The sequence below is a fragment of the Schistocerca nitens genome, unplaced genomic scaffold, assembly GCF_023898315.1.
Source record: "Schistocerca nitens isolate TAMUIC-IGC-003100 unplaced genomic scaffold, iqSchNite1.1 HiC_scaffold_363, whole genome shotgun sequence".
Lineage (NCBI taxonomy): Eukaryota > Metazoa > Arthropoda > Insecta > Orthoptera > Acrididae > Schistocerca > Schistocerca nitens.
The window spans coordinates 5,750,278-5,772,341 of NW_026045897.1; the positions used below are offsets into that span (position 1 = coordinate 5,750,278).

The window sequence follows — 22,064 nt, forward strand, 5'->3', positions numbered from 1 at the left end:
GTAATCAATGTAAAATAGATTATTGCCACTGAATGTCACGTCTGTAGAAAGAAAAGAAAAGGCTGATGGTGTTACCCTAGGACTGACGAGCCTCATGACATATAGCCAGTGTAAGTGTAAGCATACTATAATTTTTTCGGGTGCTGTACAGATATAAAAGAAAACTGCAGTGTTTGAGTAAAATGTGTGTATATTGCATTATTAAGTTACTGTAGCTTATGTTGTGTACAATGTGTATATACAGCATTATAAAATTACTGTGGTTTATGTTGTGGCATGACTAGAGAGGATGACTGTGTCCTATCGAAAGGAATGTATAGATTCAGCACATCAATAATCACAAGGGTATGAAGGGGATGTTTTGCACGGAAAATTATGTGTGATATAGATACTGAGACTGATTCCAGAAGCACAGCCATCAAGAGGAGACATTATCTGTACATCGATTGGTGTCAGACTGTAGCAGCAATCACAATATTTAATTGTAGTTACACTGGTAAATATTTTGCTGGCTTCCAATATTCTTGTGAGTCTCGTATGTATTTGATGATCTGTAGACAACTTTGCAGCTTTAACTGCCAATGCAATTGAGAGGTCTGTGCAAAATAATTTACTACTGAAATCCCTGTTTGCAGAAAGAAAGAAAAGGTGGATTGTGCTCCGATACCGAAGGCATCAGTAATTCAGCGAGAAAATTAGATAAGATCCAATCATAATGCTCGACTCATTCACATCCTTAGTGCTAGGATGTAGTAGCCTCTACATTGCAGTGGGAACGCTTGTGTGTGTTGAAAGCAGGAAGGGTAACACGTGATGGACTCTGGTATCACGTTAGGACCTCTGCGAAGAGTGCCTTCGATGTTATTTTGCACTATTTGCTGTTAAGCACGGTTAGACGCTTCTCTCATGTCGCACTAGGAACAATGCACCGTGTGCTACTCTGTAACCAATGGTAAAGACACGTGCTGCCCTGAGGTGTCTCGCATATGGGATCTGCGTTAGCATGCCTTGAAGTTCTGTGAGATCAGTATAACACTGACTGTATGTCAACTTTCACCTGTGTCTGGCAGCAGCTCACAGCACATCCCTGGAGCGTCTGCACTCCTGCCCGGTAGCATCAGCATTGGTGCCTAGGTGAACACATATTTTTAGAGGAATTTCTCAGGTATCAAGTATGAAAGGGATGTCGCTGCCTCATGCATGCAGGCATTCGTGGGTGGTTTGACAGCTGACAGCTGTGTCACTTTGCAGGGCTACAGGTGGCCTCATGTGTGGTCTACTGGACAGGTGGTGGCAGACGGTGTCTGCATATGTTGATTACTTATCCACTGCATTATTTCGTGAGCAGGCTGAACTATGCATTGTTTGGGCAATTTACAAGTTGGTTTCATGTCTGAACATCTGTGTACTGCATTATTTAGGAGGAGTCTGCATGTCTGTACTGAAATTATTTTGGTAATTTAGGAGCTATTTGTGTGTCTTCAGAGCGTTATTTAGGAGTATTTTACAGGTCTGAGGCGTGACTCCATTTATGTGTTTTGTATCAGTGTGATAAATATACTTCATCCCTAAAGAAACTGTTCCAAAATAAATAAAGTACACTCCTTCCTTACTGTATCCAGCAGCCCAGCGCAGGCTGAGTTATTTTTGCGCCATTTTCCCCCTCCAGACCACCAACAGGAGGGATGACAGCACCCTCTAGTGGCAGTACTGTGTACTAGGTCAGTTGGAGTGAAGACCTCCTGGCGAACACACTGAATGGTGTTGCTGTCTCTAATTGTTTAAATAAAGACTGGTGCACAGTTACGACAGTTGATGATGAGCAAGCACGTTTGCCGAGTCTTTTAGATGGATTATTATTTTGACGATTTACCAGTTGTGTGGGTCTCTGGGCGTAAATGTATTGCACTATTTACGAGTGGTTTGCATGTCTGTAGTCTGTGCAATGCGTCATTTGCAAAAAACTGCTGATTTATCAAAGTGGGAAACAATTGAGAATGGGGTGCTGAAAGGTTCGGTCTTGGGTCCACTGCTGTTCTTAATATATATTAATGACTTGGCAATCTATATTCACCTGGTACTTTTTGCTGATGATACAAGTATAGATATCACACCCAACGGACGAGAATTAACTGGTGAAATTGTAAACAATGTTTTTCAGTAAATCATTAAGTGATTCTCTGCAAATGGGCTCTCATTAAACTTTGACAAAACACAGTATGTACAGTTCTACATAGTAAATGGAATGACACCATTAATAAATATAGACTTCGATCAGATATCGCTAGCTAAGGTAGAATATTCAAAATTTCTAAGTGTTTGCATTGATGAGAGGTTGCATTGGAAAAAACACACTGAAGATCTGCTGAAACGTTTGAGTTCAGCTGCTTATGCTGTTAGGGTCATTGCAAATTTTGGCGATATACATCTCAGTATATTAGCTTACCACACCTATTTTCATTCTCTGCTTTCGTATGGCATCATATTCTGGGGTAACTCATCATTGAGTAAAAGAGTGTTCATTGCACAAAAGCGTGAAATCAGAATAATTGCTGGTGCTCATCCAAGATCATCCAACAGACACTTATTTAAAGAGATAGAGATACTCACAGTAGATATATATTCACTTATGAAACTTGTTAGTAACAATCCAAACGAATTCAAAAGTAATAGCAGTGAATTTTTGGGTATAGTAAGTGGGTATTTTCCGAACGCCCACAAAAAAAAGTAAATAAAAATTAAAATATTAAGTGTCGTATAATATTTTGTGTAATGTAATATCTTGTGTAGACATCTTTTATTAACCTGACGTGTTCCACATCATTACAAAGTGTCGTATTCATGACCTATGGAACAAGTACTAATCTAATCTAATTTTGACAGTTTACAATTAGCAGATGCATTTGTAGAGCATCATACATGAGTTATTTAGGAGTGGTTTGCAGATCTGTATGCTGTGTGGCATGTCTGGAGCATGTGTTCTGTGTCACTGTGATAAATATACTCCATCCCTAAATAAATTGTTCCAAAATAAATAAAGTACACCCCTTCCTCTCTCCATCAGCCCAGTGCAGGCTTAGTCCTTTTCCCACCAATCCCTAGGAAGAGGTGGTGATCAGGTGACTTAGGTTAGTAGAGGTAGCCCAAGTGACCTATCTTCCCGCGATTTTCTTAGGTTCGTAGAGAAACCACAAGTGACCTTTCTTTACTGACAAAATTCAATCTTGGCGCCACTTCCTAGGAAGATGTGGCAGTCAGAAGACTTAGATTAGTGGAGGCAGCCCAAGTGACCTATATTCCTGCGATTTTCTTAGATTAGTAGAGATAACTGTGATGTGATGCATTATCCTGTTGCAATTTGCACTTTGTGCCATTTTTCTGGGGGAGGGTGGTTAGTTTAGTGGAGGTAGCCCAATTGACCTATCTTACCGCCAAAATTCAAACTTCCCGCCAAAAGCTGCCATCTTGGATGACATCACAGCCGCCATCTTGGATGACGACATCGCCACCATCTTGGATAACGGTACTTTGGCATAGAACCATACTTTGTCCCAATACTGCAGTCGCCTATACATGGCTTATAAAGGAGCCGCCGTTTCTGGTGTTTGTTCAGTTCAGGCGAGATTGTGTACTCAGTGATCGCACCTGAAGATGGCGGGCAGATGGATCGTTGAAATTTCATGTAGTGAAGATGGCCATATCCTGCAGCATATCCATGGAGAGCATAAACATGAAAGGCGCTGGGAAAATCTACGGAATAACATTCAGTACCAATTGTTTGCCTCCTTCAGACAATGAGGTACTGTTCGATAATTATAATTTCTAATGTAACATCACCATCATTATGTCACTACACGACAAATGTCAGCTCTCATACATGACATCTGCTGCCCAACACAGCTGATCATATTTCACCTGATAGTAAAAGGAATGGATTGTGGAACAAAATCGAGGAATCGCTTCAGAGTTACTGTGTGTGTGTGTGTGTGTGTGTGTGTGTGTGTGTGTGTGAGCGCCCGCTCTGGGAATGTTCATATTCTCATGACGTATTACTTCAGCCATAAAACTGCAGAAATTCAACCGTACATGAACTTTGTCTGCTGCTTACATTTCCGCTGTAAAATGTCCTAGGGTAGAATTAAAACTCAGGGGATAGGAAATCAATGGTAAGATTTGCTGGTGGTATCGCTATCCTCATTGAAAGTGATCAAGAACTACTCAGGACATGCTGAGTGGCAGGAACAGTCTAATGAGTAGAGATGTGAATTGAGGGCACATCGGAGAAAGAGAGTAGGAGAAGTGAGATTAGCAATAAACTTAGAGTAAATACTGTAGAAGTAGACCAAGTTAAAGAATTCTGCTAACTTGAAAGCAAAATAAAACATGACGGACGAAACAAGGAGAATTTACAATGCGGACAAGTACAGCTAAAGAGCGTATTACTGACCAAGATAAGTCTAATCGTGTCACCCATCTGTGATAAATTCATGATGAAATTTCTGAGAATGTACGTTTTGAACACAGCATTCTATTGTAGTGAACTGCGAACTGTGGGAAAACCGGAACAGAAAAGAATGAAAGCATTTGAGATGAGGAGCTACAGAAGAATGTTTCATATTAGGTGGACTGATAATAATGTAAGGAATGAGGAAGTCCTCCACATAATCTACGAAGAAAGAAATGTGTGAACAACAAAGACGAGAAGACAGAATGGGACGACTGGACCTCTGTTAAGACATCAGGGAATACCTACATGGTGTCCACCTGCTTAGCTGGGTGGTAACGTGCTCGCCTCCCATGCAAGCGGACCCAGGTTCGATTCCCAGCCGGGTTGGAGATCTTCCCCGCTCGGGGGCTAGGTGTCCCCAGTGTCCCCAATGTCCCCAGTATCACTTCATCCTCATCATCGGCGCGCAAGTCGCCCAATGTGGCGTCGACTGAAATAAGACTTGCACTTGGTGGCCGAACTTCCCCGAATGGGGCCTCCCAGCCAACGATGCCATACTCTCATTTCCATTTTTTTAGCTGCATGGTACTAGAGAGCGCTGTGAAGAGTAAAACCTGTAAGGGAAGACATAGATAGGAATGTGACCAACAAATAATAGAGTTCGTAGGTTGCAAGTGTTACTATGAGACGAAGATGTTGGCACAGGAGAAGAATTCTCGGCGGGCCGCATCGGACCAGTCAGAAAACTTGACGAGAGCAAGCTGAAATATTTGCACCAGACAAAGTTTGGTTACGGCTTGATTCCCACAAATTTATTCTTCATCTCTACAATAGCTCGATGCCCAACTCGAATGGAAGAGATCCTAATATCAAGATTTCGCCTGCAAACGCTGGTTAAGGGAAAGTTGACGAAAGACGGAGTTATTGTATGTAAACCATGGTACGTGGTCTGCTGGACAGAGGAGAAGCCGCTCTGTCTCTCGCGGCTTCAATTGCTCGCTAACGGCAGCCGTGTAGCACAGTGGTAACTGCCAAAAGCGTACATGCCTCTAATAGTAATGTGTGATTGTAGCTTGTGTTCCAAAAGTGAGCAGCATAGAGACAGAGGTGATGACACATGCTGCTGGACCTGACCGTACTTTTTCAGGACAATGCTCAAGCACGTACAGTGCAAGCTGTGACTGATGGGGCTGCTAAGTGTTATACCACCTACTGCACTTCCCTGACTTAAGCCCTCGTGAGTTCAACTCGATTTCTCAAGTGAAGGAAACACTTCACGGCATTCGCTTCAGAACTACTACAAATTCGTCGGACAATAGACCGCGCCGCTCGAACTGTGAACAGAACTGGCACTGCTAAGAGTGTCCTACGATTTCCACATCTCTGGCAGCGGCTTTTGCACAATGATGGTGACTACTTTGAAGGTCAATAAAACTATGAGAGACGTATCTTTTTTGTACTAACTGTAAATAAATAGTAGCCACTATTAAAGTTCCAACCCCACGTATTAAAGTTTCATGAGAGGGCAAAGCTTCTGTCCACATATCAGCATGGTTTAGAAAACGTCTCCCGATGAAACTCAGCTTGTCCTCTTCTCACACGAGATCCTACGAACTATGTACGAAGGGCAACAGGCGGATTCCGTATTCCTAGATTTCTGTAAAGCATCTGACATAGTACACCGGAATATGAGTGGCTCGAAGACTTCTCGAGTAACAGAACCCAGTACACTGTCCTCGGCAGCGAGTGTTCATCAGAGACAAGGGTGTCGTCGGAAGTGCGCCAAGGAAGCGTGATGGCCGGCCAGAGTGGCCGAACGGGTCTAGGCGCTACAGCCTGGAACCGCGCGACCGCTACGGTCGCAGGTTCGAATCCTGCCTCGGGCACGGATGTGTGTGATGTCCTTAGGTTAGTTAGGTTTAAGTAGTTCTAAGTTCTAGGGGACTGATGACCTCAGAAGTTAATTCCCATAGTGCTCAGAGCCATTTGAAGCATTTTTGAAGTGTGATGCGACTGCTGTTGCTCTTCACGTGGGACAGGGTGGGCGGCAGTCTGCGGACGTCTGCTGATGATGCTCTGGTGTAGCCGCTGAGCCATTATAAGAGGATAAAAGATTTATAGTTGGTGTGATAAATAGCAGGTAGCTCGAAATGTAGCAAAATCCAAGTTAATGCAGATGAGTAGCAAAAACAAACTTGTAACGTTCGAGTGCGGCATTAGCAGTGTTCTGCTTGACACGGTCAAGGGAGTAATATCGCAAAACAGTACGAAACGGAATGAGCATTTAAGGTTTGTAGTTGGAAGGCGGATGGCAGAGTTCGGTTGATTGGGAGGATTTTAGGAAAGAGTGGTTCATCTGTAAGCGAGGCTGCATGTAGGACAGTGTTGAGTACTGTCAGAATGTTTGGGATCCACACCAGGTCGGAGTAAAGAAAGGCGCCGCAACAGTTCAGAGGCGGGCTGCTAGATTTGTTAGCAGCAGGTTCGAACAAGACACAAGTGCTACGGAGATGCTTTGAGAACTCAAATGGGCACCGATGAAGAGAGGCAACATTCTTTTCGCGAATCACTACTGAGAAAATTTAGAGAACCGGTATTTGAGACTGACTGTGTGTAAGGACCGTGAAGATAAGATGAGAGAGAGTAGTGCTCGTTCAGAAGCATAAAAGGAGTCTTCTTTTTCTCGTTGATTTTCCGTGTAGAACAGAAAAGGAAATGACTAGTAGTGACACAGGGCACGTCCCGCCAAGAGCGACGCGGGCGCTTGCGGAGTCCGCATGTATACGCAGATATAGAAGAGGCTGCAGTTCGGAAGAGGTGAATGAGATGGCGTTACAGACTGGTTCTTATGTTACACAGACAGACATAGAGAAAAACACTCTGAAATTTGAAAAGGGAATTAAATTTCAAGGAGAGGAAATAAAAGATGTAAGATCTGCCGATGGAACTGTAACACTTTAAAGATCAGTTAAATGGATTGGATAGTCAACTTGCAAGAGATTATTGAATGAACGTCAACAAAACTAAAACAACGGTCATGTAAGTAGTAAAATTACGTGAGATGATATTGAGGGAATTACGAAACGAGACACTATCTCTTGTGAGCTTAACTACTGTCCTCAACTAGGCGTTAAAAATGCATCACTAATTGCTTCTTATACCAAATAAGAAATATTTGAGAACAACAAACACAATGCATCTGTACTTGTGCTTTGTATGACTTGTCTCCGCAGAACTTCAGTGTAGGTATCTGATTTTTTACTTCCATTATAGTCCTGAATTAATCTCGATTTGTATATACTGCAATTGTAACTGCTGACTTGTGATTTTCTTATATATTAATTTGTTCCGGTTTCTCACCAGATACATTGATTTGTTTACTTGTAATTAATAAATTTTACATTTGGTCATAAAACAAAACTTCACACATGACACAAGATAACTTCAGCTTGAATTGACTTATAATATATGTTTTCACTAAAGATGTCGTATTAATTTTATACGCTTCAGAAATTGGTAGTTAATGTTTGTAAAAAACTGATCTATAATTTACATTTTTGTAGGTTAGTGACGCGCAATTCAGATATACAGAAAAAAAACTAAATTGGGTTTTGTGGTATCACAGTTTTATATTACAACCAGAAAATTAAAATTATGTGTTAATAATCATATACTCGAGCGCCATAACGCAGCTAATATTTAAAAAATGATTCAGTATTGATAAGACTCAAGGCTACGTACCGAAAGCAACGAAAGGAATTTGTCAATATAGTGTTGCGATAATTGATAAAGGATCTTTAGCCAACGCAACGAAACCCCGTACCCATAGTACCACCACAAACAGTGAACGGAATTCCAAGACTTTGCTGCAGTAAGCAGGTTCAAACAGATGCGAGTTGCAGGGTTGCACCACGGGGACCGGGAACTGGAGCTGCGGCTGGGGGCCTCGCACTGCCGCTACCAGTCCGCAGTGGGCGGCCGGAAATCAGCCGCAGTTGGCAGCCATCGTGTGAGGAAAGACCGAGTTGCGTTCTTTCTGATTTGTGGACACGGCTTGTCCGTCTCTAGGAAATTTACTGTACTCGAACTCAAAACATGTTCTAGAATTTGCAACAAACCGATGTTAAGGATGTTGGGCTGTAATTTTGCGGATCCGATCTTTTAGCCTTATTGTATGCAGGAGTAACCTGCGCTCGGAACTTTACGCTGGTCGTGAGATTCGCAATAAATGCAAACTAAGTAAGGGGCCAACGACGTAGGGTTGTTGTTGTTGTAGTCTTCAGTCCTGAGACTGGTTTGATGCAGCTCTCCATGCTACCCTATCCTGTGGAAGTTTCTTCATCTCCCAGTACCTACTGCAACCTACATCCTTCTGAATCTGCTTAGTGTATTCATCTCTTGATCTCTCTCTACGAGTTTTACCCTCCACGCTGCCCTCAAATGCTAAATTTGTGATCCCTTGATGCCTCAGAACATGTCCTACCAACCGATTCCTTTTTCTCGTCAAGTTGTGCCACAAACTCCTCTTCTCCCCAATTCTATTCAATACCTCCTCATTAGTTATGTGATCTACCCATCTAATCTTCAGCATTCTTCTGTAGCACCACATTTCGAAAGCTTCTATTCTCTTCTTGTCCAAACTATTTATCGTTCATGTTTCACTTCCATACATGGCTACACTACATACAAATACTTTCAGAAACGACTTCCTGACACTTAAATCTATACTCGATGTTAACAAATTTCTCTTCTTCAGAAACGCTTTCCTTGCCATTGCCAGTCTACATTTTATATCCTCTCTACTTCGACCATCATCAGTTATTTTGCTCCCCAAATAGCAAAACTCCTTTACTACTTTAAGTGTCTCATTTCCTAATCTAATTCCCTCAGCATCACCCGACTTAAATCGACTACATTCCATGATCCTCGTTTTGCTTTTGTTGATGTTCATCTTATACCCTCCTTTCAAGACACTGTCCATTCCGTTCAACTGCTCTTCCAAGTCCTTTGCTGTCTCTGACAGAATTACAATGTCATCGGCAAAACCGCAAAGTTTTTATTTCTTCTCCATGGATTTTAATACCTACTCCGAATTTTACTTTTGTTTCCTTTACGTAGGGTAATCTTTGTAAAACCGAATTTGGATTCCATCTGGTCCTGGCGTTTTGTTTGCTTTCCAACTCCTTCAGTTGTTTTTCTACGACATCGACGTTTATTACTTTGTCGTCCGTACGGGACTCTCTGCGATGGTCGAATGAGAGGTACGTCTGTAAGATTCTCGCGATCGAACGATTTCTTAAACGTGGAATTTAAAACTCGGGCCTTCCTTTTGCTATCGTCTGCTGCCAAACCAGACTGGTGAAGAGTTGACTGGATAGAAGCCTTAGCGCCGATTAGCGATTTTACACGGGACCAGAATTTTTTGGGGTACCCCGCCGGATCTGTAGTCGAATTACGGCGGTGGTTGCTGCCGTATGCCTCACCCGTCGAGCTTTCCACAGACGCAAGAATCTCTACCAACATTTGCCTCTCGTCACTTGCACGTCGTCTTTCGAACCGAGAATCCGACAGTCTTTGCCTACTCCGCAGTTTCCGTATTTCGTTATTAAACCACGGTGAGGTCCTTCCGTCGTCAATCCACTTACTAGGCATGTACTTGCCCAGATCGGAACAGGAAGGGAAAGGACTAGTTGTGGCACAGGGTATCCTCCGCCACACACCGTTCGGTGGCTCGGGGAGACGTAGATGTAGACGTAGATTTAGCACGCAGCACTGCGCACAGCAAAGCCTCGAGCGTCGGGAGCTGGCGGCGCAGCTTACGGCGTCCCGTTGCAGCAACTACAGCAGCGCGCGGCCGGCGGACCTGTTCGAGGCGCTGGCGCCGGGCGAGCCGCAGCTGCAGGAACGCATGGCCTTCTGGACCTCCACCGCCGGCTACCCCGTCATCAACGTCACCAAGGACGGCAGCCAGGTGCAGCTGAAGCAGGTACCTCCCCTCCCCACTCCTCTACGGCCACTACGCCGCCCTACCCCTCCACCACAGCCTCCAGAAATCACGACACTCCCTCTAGATCCGTCTTAAGGACAGACGTGGGGAAAAATGTATTCTTGTACTTAAACATATATATCTCCAAAAATACACTGAAGAGCCGAAGAAACTGCTACACCTGCTTATACCGTGTAGGGCCCACGAGGGCACGCACAAGTGCCGTAGCATTACGTGGCATGGACTCAACTAATGCCTGGAGTAGTGCTAGAGGGAACTGACGCCACGAATCCTGCGGGGATCTCTTGTGAACACCACGTTGCAAGGCATCCCAGATATGCTCATCGATGTTCGTGTCTTGGGTGTTTCGTGGCCAGCGGATGTGTTTAAATTCAGAATAGTGTTCCTGGAGGCACTCTGTAGCATTTTCTGGACGTGTGGGGTGCTGCATTGTCCTGCTGAAATGTCATAATGTACAATAGGCACGAATGGATGCAGGTGATCAGACAGGATACTTACGTATGTGTCACCTGTTCAGAGTCGTATCTAGACGTGTCAGGGGTCCCGTATTACTCCAACTGCACACGCCCCATACCATTGCAGAGCCTCCACCAGCTTCAACATTCCCCTGCTGACATGCAGTGTTCACGGATTCGCAAGGTTGTCTCCATACCGTGCGCTCGATACAATTTGAAACGAGACTCGTCCGACCAGGCAACATGTTTCCATCATCGAAATTCTAATGTCGGTATCGGCGGGCCCTGGCGAGGCGTAAAGCTTTGTGTCGTGCAGTCATCAAGGGTACACGAGTGGGCCTTAGGCTCCGCAAACCCACATCGATGAATTTTCGTCGAATGGTTCGCACGTTCACACTTGTTCATATTGGTTCAAATGGCTCTGAGCACTATGGGACTTAACTGCTGTGGTCATCAGTCCCCTAGAACTTAGAACTACTTAAACCTAACTAACCTAAGGACATGACAGACATCCATGCCCGAGGCAGGATTCGAACCTGCGACCGTAGCGGTCGCGCGGTTCCAGACTGAAGCGCCCAGAACCGCACGGCCACTCCGGCCGGCACACTTGTTCGTACCCCAGCATTAAAATCAGAAATGCAATCCTTCTGGAAATTGCTGCAATCACCTCAAACTAATCTCTTCAGTCGTAGTTGGTCCTGTTCTTCTGGGATCTTTTTCCGGCCACAGCGACGTCGGAGATTTGATGTTTTACCGGAATCTTGATATTCACGGTACACTCGTGAAATGGTCGTACGGGGAAATTCCCACTTCATCAGTACCTCAGAGATGCTGTGTCCCATCGCTCGTGCGCCGACTATAGCGCCACGTTCAAACTCACTTAAATGTTGACAAACTGACATTGTAGCAGCAGTAACCGATCTGACAACTGCGCCAGTCGCTTCTTGTTTTATATAGGCGTTGCCGACCGCAGCGCCGTATTGTATCTGTTTACATATCTCTATTTGAATACGCGTGCCTACAGCAGTTTCTTTGGCGCTTCAGTGTATTACAGCCGAACTAGTAAAACTTGAGACTGTTATGAACAACATAATGCTTGATATTTTGTGAAATTTTTGTTTGAAATTGCGCATCAACATACATTTTATAAGGATATGAATTTTTATTTATTGTTTCTATAATGTACCTTTTCTCGTAAACTAATCCAGCAATAAAACTGAAATTTCACAGTTTAAAGCTGCATAAGAGGCTAATAAAACTGTGGAACAGATTTTTTTAAGATCATAGTTGCTTTGAAATTAACTTTTCAGTTTTGTTTGGCTCGGGACTGTTTTATTTTTCTCAAATTTTAAGGGGGGTAGGACGTCAAACGGGCCGACTTGGAGCAGGAGAGGCACCACAGGACATTTCAATTTCCACTGTCTATACTTTTACAAATAAATTCATAAAACTTTGACAGCATGACGAGGAAGGATTCAGGATTCATACTCTTAGCAGTGACAGCTCAAAAACGTAAAAAATACATTTTTTACATGTGAAATTTCATCATTTTTCACTTAACTACTGGCTGCATTTGTTGCTGTAGGTACACTTTTCTTCCTAAGTAAGAGAGATTCTTCCATGAATTTTGTACAGCATACAAACCATAGTTATAGGTGTATGAAACTCTAGAATGTATTTAATTTATGAAAAACTGAATGAACTGTTACATTTTAAATTTCATGTTTAGAAAAAACTCAAATTTTATAGTTAATTATCTCAATTTTTACCACAGTTTTTTAATAGATTTGGAAAATTCTAGAGTTTCATTCACCTGTAAGTACTGTTCGTATGCTGTGCAAAATTCATCGAAGAATCTCTCTCACTTAGGAAGAAAAGTGTACCTATAGCAACAAATGCAGCCAGTAGTAATTGAAAAAAAAGATGAAATTTCACATGTAAAAAAAGGTATTTTGCTAAGTTTTTGAACTACCAATGCCATGAATGTTAGTCCTCAATCCTTCCTGGTCATGCTGACAAAGTTTTATGAATTTATTTGTTAAAGTATAGACAGTAGAAATTAAAATGTCCTGCAGTGGCTCTCTTGCTCGAAGTCGCCCCATTTGACGTCCTACCCCCCTTAAAGCAGAACTTTTCTCAGGAAAAAGATAACGGAAAAGCACTGCACAGGATTATTCAGTAAGTAATTCTTAAGAACTATCCCAAATTTCAGGATGTTACCTTTTATGGTTCCTGATAAAAGGTACATTACAGCTCAAAAAGTCAGTTTATAGCAATTCGCATTTAAAGCTTTTTGACATTATTTCTGTACCTCTAGTGACTAATGTTCTCCAAGTCCATAACCTTTATTCTCTTCGTCGTCTTCCTGGTCTAATCTCTCCACCTGCCTCCTTTCGCTTGGCATGTTTCCCATTTTTTCTTCTGCTGCCTGAGCTTTGTCCAGTCGCGCTCCATCGATGCTTCAGTGTGAACGCACCTGGATGGAAGTCTAGTCTCTACAGGCACTTAATCCTATCTACATTTCCACTAGACATATATATCATGTAACTACCCTCACAACAACTAAGGACACAAATACTGTTTTTGGACAACGCATCCTATGTTTTCGCATGTACACATTTTTTGAGCAGTTCAGGACTGGATAGGTACTTGAAAATTGGTTTTATAACATCTAAAACAGCATGTGTCAAACCATGTTTGTGGGTGTATCGCTTTCCACTGGCTTTGCCAGAAGATATTTACACAAAGGGGATGTTGAGGATTATCATCCGTGGAAAGCTTGTGCAAGAATATTGTCCACACGGCTTGCTGCATTGTTTTCACACTATGTAGGTTATCATTGATAGTTTTTCCATAATATATTTGTAAAGTGTGGATTGCCTTGTCTGTCAGTCTGTTAACACCTCCCAGTGGCCTTCCATCTTCTAAAAACCACGTTTGTAAAGAAAGGAACAAACAGACATAATCTTTCTGACAGCCTTTTAGACTCACCTGCAGTTCGTTGAAGGAAAAATTAATGGAAAAAAAAATTCTAGCATAGAGGAGGTGAGGTGTGGATGACAGCTCAGAAAGAGGTGGCGGGGGGCAGCGTAGCAGGCACACACACCCATACAAACTTTTTTAAAACGTATTTCTAGCCAGAATTCGCTTATGAAACTTTCCGATGAATTCTTAAAGAATCAACGTAATAAATTACGAAATGAAAAAAAATCCAATTTTTTCGCAATTTTGCCCTACGTCTACCCTTCATCAGTTGACATTCTAGTCAAAGCAGCGACTCATCAAGATCAGTCTCTCTAAAACTTAGACAACAATTATGCGGTGAACTGTTTGCAGTTTCCGTATCCATGACTGTTACCTTAGTGATTACGACCGCCCTTCCCAATTAAGAAGCACACTAAAATGATTTGGACCAACCCTTGTTTGTAAACGAATATGGAAACGCCGTCTGCTAACTGTCGAACAGAAACACCTCAACAGGCAGAAGCTTTTGACTGACAGAACGTAGGGACGGCGTCCCTTCGCCATCCCCCACGCCTACAATGCCTGAATGTGACCTATCCTCTCCTACGCAAATGTTGCCCCGATATCTGACAAGCCGTCATTCCATCAACTCCTGCAAATTCATCGAACAACACACTCTCGGCCTTGCTTCCTGAATCCACATGCCTTCCCCTGTAACAGTCCTTTACGAGGTCATATCTTTTCCCCACCTCCATGTTGACACTAAACACATCTGTACATCCTACACTCCCCGTAGACTCGACTATAGTTTCATAGTTTCCCGCTTAGCTACAAATCCTGGTGTGCTGCGGCGCATATAACAACACATTCCGCGCGCTCTACACTTATACGTTTTCCATATCCTCTCCCTGCACAGTTTTAGCAGACTCCCACCTCCTGGCAGTTAAACCCGCCCTGACATCTATCACTCTTATCAGATTTGACTAGCCCTTCCGCACTACTTTCTAATTGCAGAGCTTCCCTCCCTTTTCTTTCCTCCTCTTGACCTTATCCAGACACACATCCTCTTTTCTATTTTCTTTTAGTCATCAGTCGTTTGACTGGTTTGATGCAGCCCACCACGAATTCTTCTCCTGCAAACCTCTCCATACCATATTAACATCTACATCCTATGTCCTCAATTATTTGTTGTATAAATTCAAAACATTGCCTTCTCCTACAGTTTTATTCCCTGCACAGGTCCCTCGAGAACCACGGAAGTTATTCCCGATCCCTGATGTCTTTCCTAATAGATGTCCTACTATCCTGTCCTTTCTTCTTGTCGATGTTTTCCATATATTCCGTTCCTCTCTGACCTTTCAGTCCACCTAATTTTCAACATTTTTCTGTTGTACCACATCTCAAACTCTTCGATTCGGCTCTGTCCCGCTTTTCCCGCACACCACAATTGGATATTATACAATGTTGCGCACGAACTATACCTTATCAGAAATTTCTTCCTTAAATAAAGGCCTCTGTTAGACAGCTGTGGACTTGAGCCTCTCTGCCTGTGCTAGACTACTTTTTACACCGACCTTGCTTCGTCCGTCGTGCATAATTTTGCTTCCAGTGTAGCAAAATTCCTTTAGTTTGTGATCCTCAATTTTGACGTTTACTTGCTCGCTATTCTTGTTTCTTGTACATTACGTTACCTTTGTCTCGTACCAGTGTACTATGAATGCATATTTGTACCAATTCCATCCAACAAGTCCTGTAATTCTTCTTCACGCTGACTGAGGATAGCAATGTTATCAGTGAATGTTATCGTTGATATTCTTTCATCCTGTAATCTAATTCCATTGTTGAACGCTTCTTTTATTTCCGTCGTTGCTTCTTCGATGTATAGATTGAACAGTACAGGCAAAACACTGGAGCCCTGTCTTAAGGACTTTTTACCTGAGCACTTCGTTGTTTGTCTTCCAGTCTTATTGTTCCCTCTCGGTTCTTGTACAGTTTGTCTCTCCCTACAGCTCACAGCTCAGCGCTATTTTTTTTCTGAATTTCGAACATCGTGCACCATTTCATATTGTCGAACGCTTTTTCTAGGTTGCCGATGCTGTGAGCGTGTCTCGAGTTTTCTTCGACTTTGCTTTCATTATTAAACCCAACCGTCAGAACTGCCTCCCTGGTCCTTTTACATATTCTAAAGCCACACCGATGGTCGTCTGTCAGATCCTCAGTTTTCTTTTCCATTCTCCTCTCCATTATTCTCGTCAGCAACTTAGATGCACGAGCCTTTAAACCGACTGTGCGATAGTTTTCGCGCTTATCTGCACTTGCTGTCTCCAGAATTACGCGAATTATATTTTTTCGACACTCTGATGGTACATCGCCAGTCTCACGGACTCTACACACCAACTTGAATAGACGTTTCGTTGCCACTTGCCTCAATGATTTTAGAAATTCCTGCGGAGTATTGTCTTTCTCCCTTGTACCCTGTCCCTCAGAGCCCTTCCCGTTACTCCTAAATGCAGATACCGGCTATAAAGTGGTAGTGAAGTATAATGCACTACAGTTGATCCTTACATATGAAACTCGCTTCACGTCCCCGTTTTTAAGGGTGTCGTGACCTGTCCTGTGCACGCACATTGGATCCATATTTCTCCCGAACCGATGTAAAGCAGTGGCTATATGGCGCAATGCCGACAGAAGTCGTCCTCCACGGGTGCCAACATTGGCTATAGTTAACGGCCGATAGGGAGGTCGCATCAGTTGTGTTGTGGGGATAGCACGAGCGATTCTGATGACGAGTTTTTGCGTTGGCTTCTGCTAGTGAAGAACATTATTCTTAGCAAAACACTTGGAGGAAAAGTTTTGGGTGCGCCAGCTTAATGAAGACAGATCTGCAGGAGACTTTTTCGAAACTTGGAACTGTTTGTGAAGTTACCTAAATAATTTCCAGGACTAGAACATTTTTGAAACTATAAGAAACGAGGCAACTGGCCAGTGTAAATTCAGGGCAGGTAACGGTTCAGAATTAAAAACTTGTCATAAGCAAACATTCAACATTATTTAATAACATTTCCACTCTTATATAGGGTATTATTAACAAGAAATTATAAATGAGTAAGTGCGTACGAGCTAGATATTGCCTATTTTCGCCGTCGTTCTGTGCCGCCAGGATGAGTTATCGGACTGGAAACAGACACGTTTACGATATTGCAGTGCCTGTGTTCTTACGAATTACGATGCAGATTTTCTTCGGACATGCACACACGACCAAAGGAACAGGTACTGCGGTGACTCTAGCCGTTACGAAGTACATGCGACGTATCCGCAGTTGCGAGTACGGATATTCGTCAGCTGTGTACTGGAACGACGACACTTTTGATTCGTGCTCGACCGGGACCCGCTTATGACGAGCAGTCGCCTCACCAGTAGGCTATGCGACCGCGACTCAGTTCAGCGCCAGGCCGAAAGATCCACGTGTGTCTGCGACCTGTACTCGTACGCCCGTTACGTGTGTACGTGTACAGGTGTGGCCGCGAGCCGTGCTCGGGTAGCCATCTGGCGATAAGCGGCAAATCCGCCTTCCAGTCCCGGATGAGCACGAACTCGGTGTCGTCATTCCAGTACACAGCTGATGTTTGTCGATAATCACAACTGTGGATACATTTAATCTAGGAACGTGTTTGGTCTATCAACTCGTCGGTCCGTAATCAGCCACCATCGGCTGTTGTCGGATTGGGCTTCCCCTTCCATTGTGGGGACTTACATTCTAGTCTCGGTGTTTTTTCGTTCCCACGTCTGCCAGTGGTCGCCAGACTTTGAATCGTCAGAATTAAATTTTATTAGGATTCTCGGAATTAATCTCAGCCGGGGATCTGCTTTACTTTCGCCAATGCACACCAGACTGAAAAATTAGCGTCTGCAGGAATCGTGACTGCAGAATGTTACTCACTGGCAAACGTTGAGGCGTACCTACACAAAGTCCCCGGAATGCCGCAGACGAATGAAGCGGTCGGATCCGGCAGAGCTGGCGAGTCCGGCCGGCGCTCCCCGCGGCCCCTGCTGCCGTTTCCCGTCTGCTGCAGGCGAGCTGCCAGGTGTTGCCGGAGAACGAGGTGCGTGCAGCCCCTGCCATTGCAGAGCCAGTTTTTTCGGTAGAAATATCCCGCCTTCTCATTTGGTCAGTGGACAGACAGAGGCGAGCTTCCGTCGAGGTGTCCGTAATTCGAGCGTCGTCCGACATCGGCGTGGCACGCCTCAAGTGTGATGTGGGCAGCTGTGCGAACAAAAGGTGAACACGCAGTGGCGCCCCGCACCGTCGCGGCGCATGCCGAGTCCGCCTGACGACGCAGAACGCAGCCCGGCACCGTCGGTTCTCCTCAGAGAGTCTGCACGACTGGGCCCCCCGCGCCGCTGCCACGGCCGAGTTGACGGCGTAGGATGCCGAGTCGCACTGACGCGGCCACCTACCGAGACAGGTGCGAGACTTGCGGACCCGTGCCAACTGCAGCGCCGTGGTCAGCCGCGTAAGGTTCCCCAGTGGAGGCTCTGTGATGCCAACAGCCCAGTTGGAGTCGTCGCACAGGTTCTCGATTGCCTTTAAATAAGGAGAGTTTGTTGACCGGGAGAGATGACCTCCGTCACACCACAAAATGTTCCGAGGCCACACGTCATCAACTTCAGTCATTGCAAGAAACGTTATAGCAAAGCCTATTCGAATGTCTGCATCACGTGCCAAAAGTTGGTGATCGATGTGAAGTTAGTACGTATACCGTATGACTGTCGTTCGCAACACTCTTGTAACGTCGGACCACGGAACGTCCAGCTGCCCTGACACGGCTGGCGCACTGCCAGCAGGTCGCACATCGCGTGCGGCAGTATAACTCCTTCATCAGTTTGTGGCGCAGTTGGCCGTCGGCCTCTCCCGGGAGCAATTCCCGAATCGCCAGTTAATGTCAACTTCTGAATTACGCCCTTCAACCCCGGTGCGGAAAGAGGACGTCTCAAAGTTCCTTTAACGCGTCGGTACTCCAAAGGGCGCCATCACTGTTGCTGTTGTTTCTATGAAAGAGCTTTACAAGTAAAACCCTGCTCCCCACGTCCAGACCCGTGCTACCTGTCTGCAACAGTGATACACGCTGATACTCGTGTTTCAACATCAGGCGCGTTATGGGGCCCCTTAGGGACACGGCAAGAGACGTGGAAACAAAACCGATGTGCACTCCGTGTGCATACCGGGTGGAGTCACTCCAGACGTGGAACGCATCTTCCTGGGTGCCACAGAGAGCACAGGGTGCAGCCAACTGCAGGTGGTGGCTCACGTCGGTACCAATGATATGTGTCGCTTTGGATCAGGAGAGATTTTCTCTGGTTTCGAGAGGCTAACAGAATTGGTAAAGGCTGCCAGTCTTGCCAGCAAGATGAAAGCAGAGGTGACCATTGCAGCATAGTCGACAGGACCGATTGCGCACCTCTGGTACAGAGAAGTGGTAAAGGCTGCCAGTCTTGCCGGCAAGGTGAAAGCAGAGGTGACCATTTGCAGCATAGTCGACAGGACCGATTTTGCACCTCTGGTACAGAGTCGAGTGGAGGGTCTGAATCAGAGGCTCAGACGGTTCTGCGACCGTGTAGGCTGCAGATTCCTCGACTTGCTCCAAAGGGTGGCTGGGTTTCGGGTTCCGCTGAATAGGTCAGGTGTCCACTACACGCAGCAGGCGGCTACACGGATAGCAGGGGCTTTTTGGCGTGGACTGGGCGGTTTTTTTTATTTGCAGGCGGAACACAGCAAGAACGTAGATGCAGGCACCGTCAGTATAACAGTTGTAAATTGTCATAGCTGTGTTGGGAAAGTACCAGAGCTCCAAGTGCTAATACAAAGCACTGATGCTCAAATCGTTATAAGCACTGAAAGCTGGCTAAAGCCGGATATAAGCTCAGCCGAAATTTTTGCAAATAACCTAACGGTGCTCCGAAAGGACAGGCTAAACACGGTTGGCGGTGGCGTATTTGTTGCTGTTGGAAGTAGTTTATCTTGTCGCGAAATTGAAGTAGATAGTTCCTGCGAATTAGCATGAGACGAGGTCATTGTTAGCAACAGGAATAAAATAAAATTGGATCCTTTTACCGGCCTCCCAACTCAGATGATACTATTGCTCAAAGGTTCAAAGAAAACTTGTATTTGATTTCAAACACGTACCCGACTCATACGAACATATTTCGTGGTGACTTTAATTTACCCTGGATATGTTAGCGAAAATACATGTTTAATTCCGAAGGTACGCATAAAACATCATCCGAAATTGTGCTAAATGCATTCTCTGAAAATTATTTATAGCAGTTAGTTCATGAGCCCACGCGAGTAGTAAACGGTTGTGGAAACACACTTCACCTCTCAGCAACAAATAATCCTGAGTTAATAACGAGCATCAAAACGGATATAGGGATTGGTGAACACAGGATTGTCGTAGCGAGACTCAATATTGGAACCCCCAAATCCCCTAAAAATAAACGAAAAATATACCTATTCAAAAAACAGATAAAAATTCACTTGACGTCTTCCTGAGAAACAATCTCCACCCCTTCCAAATTAATAATAAAAGTGTAGCCCAGATTTGACTTGAGTTCAAAGAAATGGTATCGGCACAAATTGAGAGTTTTATACCAAATAAATTTACAAACGAAGGAGCTGATCCTCCTTGGTACACAAAACTGGTCAGAACACTGTTGCAGAAACAACGAAACAAACATGCGAAATTTAAACAGACGCAAAATCCCCAAGATTGGTGATCTTCTACAGAAGCTCGAAATTTCGCGCGGACTTCAATGCGAGATGCTTATAACAGTTTCCACAACGAAACCTTGTCTCGAAGCCTGGCAGAAAATCCAAAGAGTTTCTGGTCGTATGTGATGTTAGCGGCAAGAAACAATCAATGCCTTCCCTGCGCGATAGCATGGCAGATACTATCGAAGACAGTTCTGCCAAAGCAGAGTTACTAAACACAGCCTACCGAAATGTCTTCACAAAAGAAGACGAAGTAAATATCCCAGAATTCGAACCAAAAACAGCTGCCAACGTGAGTAACGTAGAAGTAAATATCCTCGGAGTAGTGAAGCAGCTTAAATCACTCAATAAAAGCAAGTCTTCTGGTTCAGGCTGTATACCAATTAGGTTCGTTTCAGAGAATGCTGATGCATTAGCCGCATACTTAACAATCATATACAATTGTTCGTTCGACGAAAGATCCGTACCCAAAGACTGGAAAGTTTCACAGGTCACACCAATATTCAGGAAAGGTAGTAGGGGTAATCCACTAAATTACAGGCCCGTATCATTAACGTCGATATGCAGCAGGATTTTGGAACACATACTGTGTTCGAACATTACTAATTAAAACGAAGAAAACGGTCTATTGACACACAGTCAACATGGATTTAGAAAACATCGTTCTTGTGAAACACAAATAGCTCTTCACTCGCATGAAGTGTTGAGTGCTATTGACAAGGGATTTCAGATTGATTTTTGGATTTGCGGAAGGCTTTTGACACTGTATCACACAAGCGGCTTGTAGTAAAACTGCGTGGTTAAGGAATATTGTCTGAGTTATGTGACTGGATTGTGATTTCCCGTCAGTGAATTGGTAGTAATTGACGGGAAGTCTTCGAGTAAAACAGAAGTGATTTCTGGCGTTCCCCAAGGTAGTGTTATAGGCCCTTTGCTGTTGCTTATCTATGCAAACCATATGGGAGACAATATGAGCAACCGTCTTAGGTTGTTGGCAGATGACGCTGTCGTTTATCGGCAAATACAGTCATAAGGAGATCAAAACAAATTACAAAAGGATTTAGAAAAGATATCTGAATGGTGCGAAAATTGGCAGTTGATCCTAAATAACGAAAAGTGTGAGGTTATCCACACGAGTGCTAAAAGGAATCCATTAAACTTCGGTTACACGATAAATCAGTCAAATCTAAAGGTGGTAAATTCAACTAAATACCTAGGAATTACAATTACGAACAACTTAAATTGGAAGAAACACATAGAAAATGTTTTAGGGAAGGCTAACCAAAGACTGTGTGTTATTGGCAGGACACAGAAAATGCAACAGATCTACTAACGAGGCTGCCTACACTACTATTGTCCGTCCTCTTTTAGAATACTGCTGCGCGGTGTGGGATCCTTACCAGATAGGATTGACGGAGTGCA

General features: G+C 44.1%; 1 protein-coding gene across 1 annotated transcript in view; it reads left to right on the forward strand.

Annotated features, from left to right (window-relative positions):
- LOC126228346 (aminopeptidase N-like) overlaps nucleotides 1–22,064 on the forward strand; it is a 254,917-nt gene that overhangs the window by 187,921 nt on the left and 44,932 nt on the right. The window contains exon 9 of the mRNA XM_049942295.1: nucleotides 10,283–10,433. Within this exon, the coding sequence (XP_049798252.1) occupies nucleotides 10,283–10,433 (151 nt within the window). The remainder of the gene's footprint in view (nucleotides 1–10,282; nucleotides 10,434–22,064) is intronic.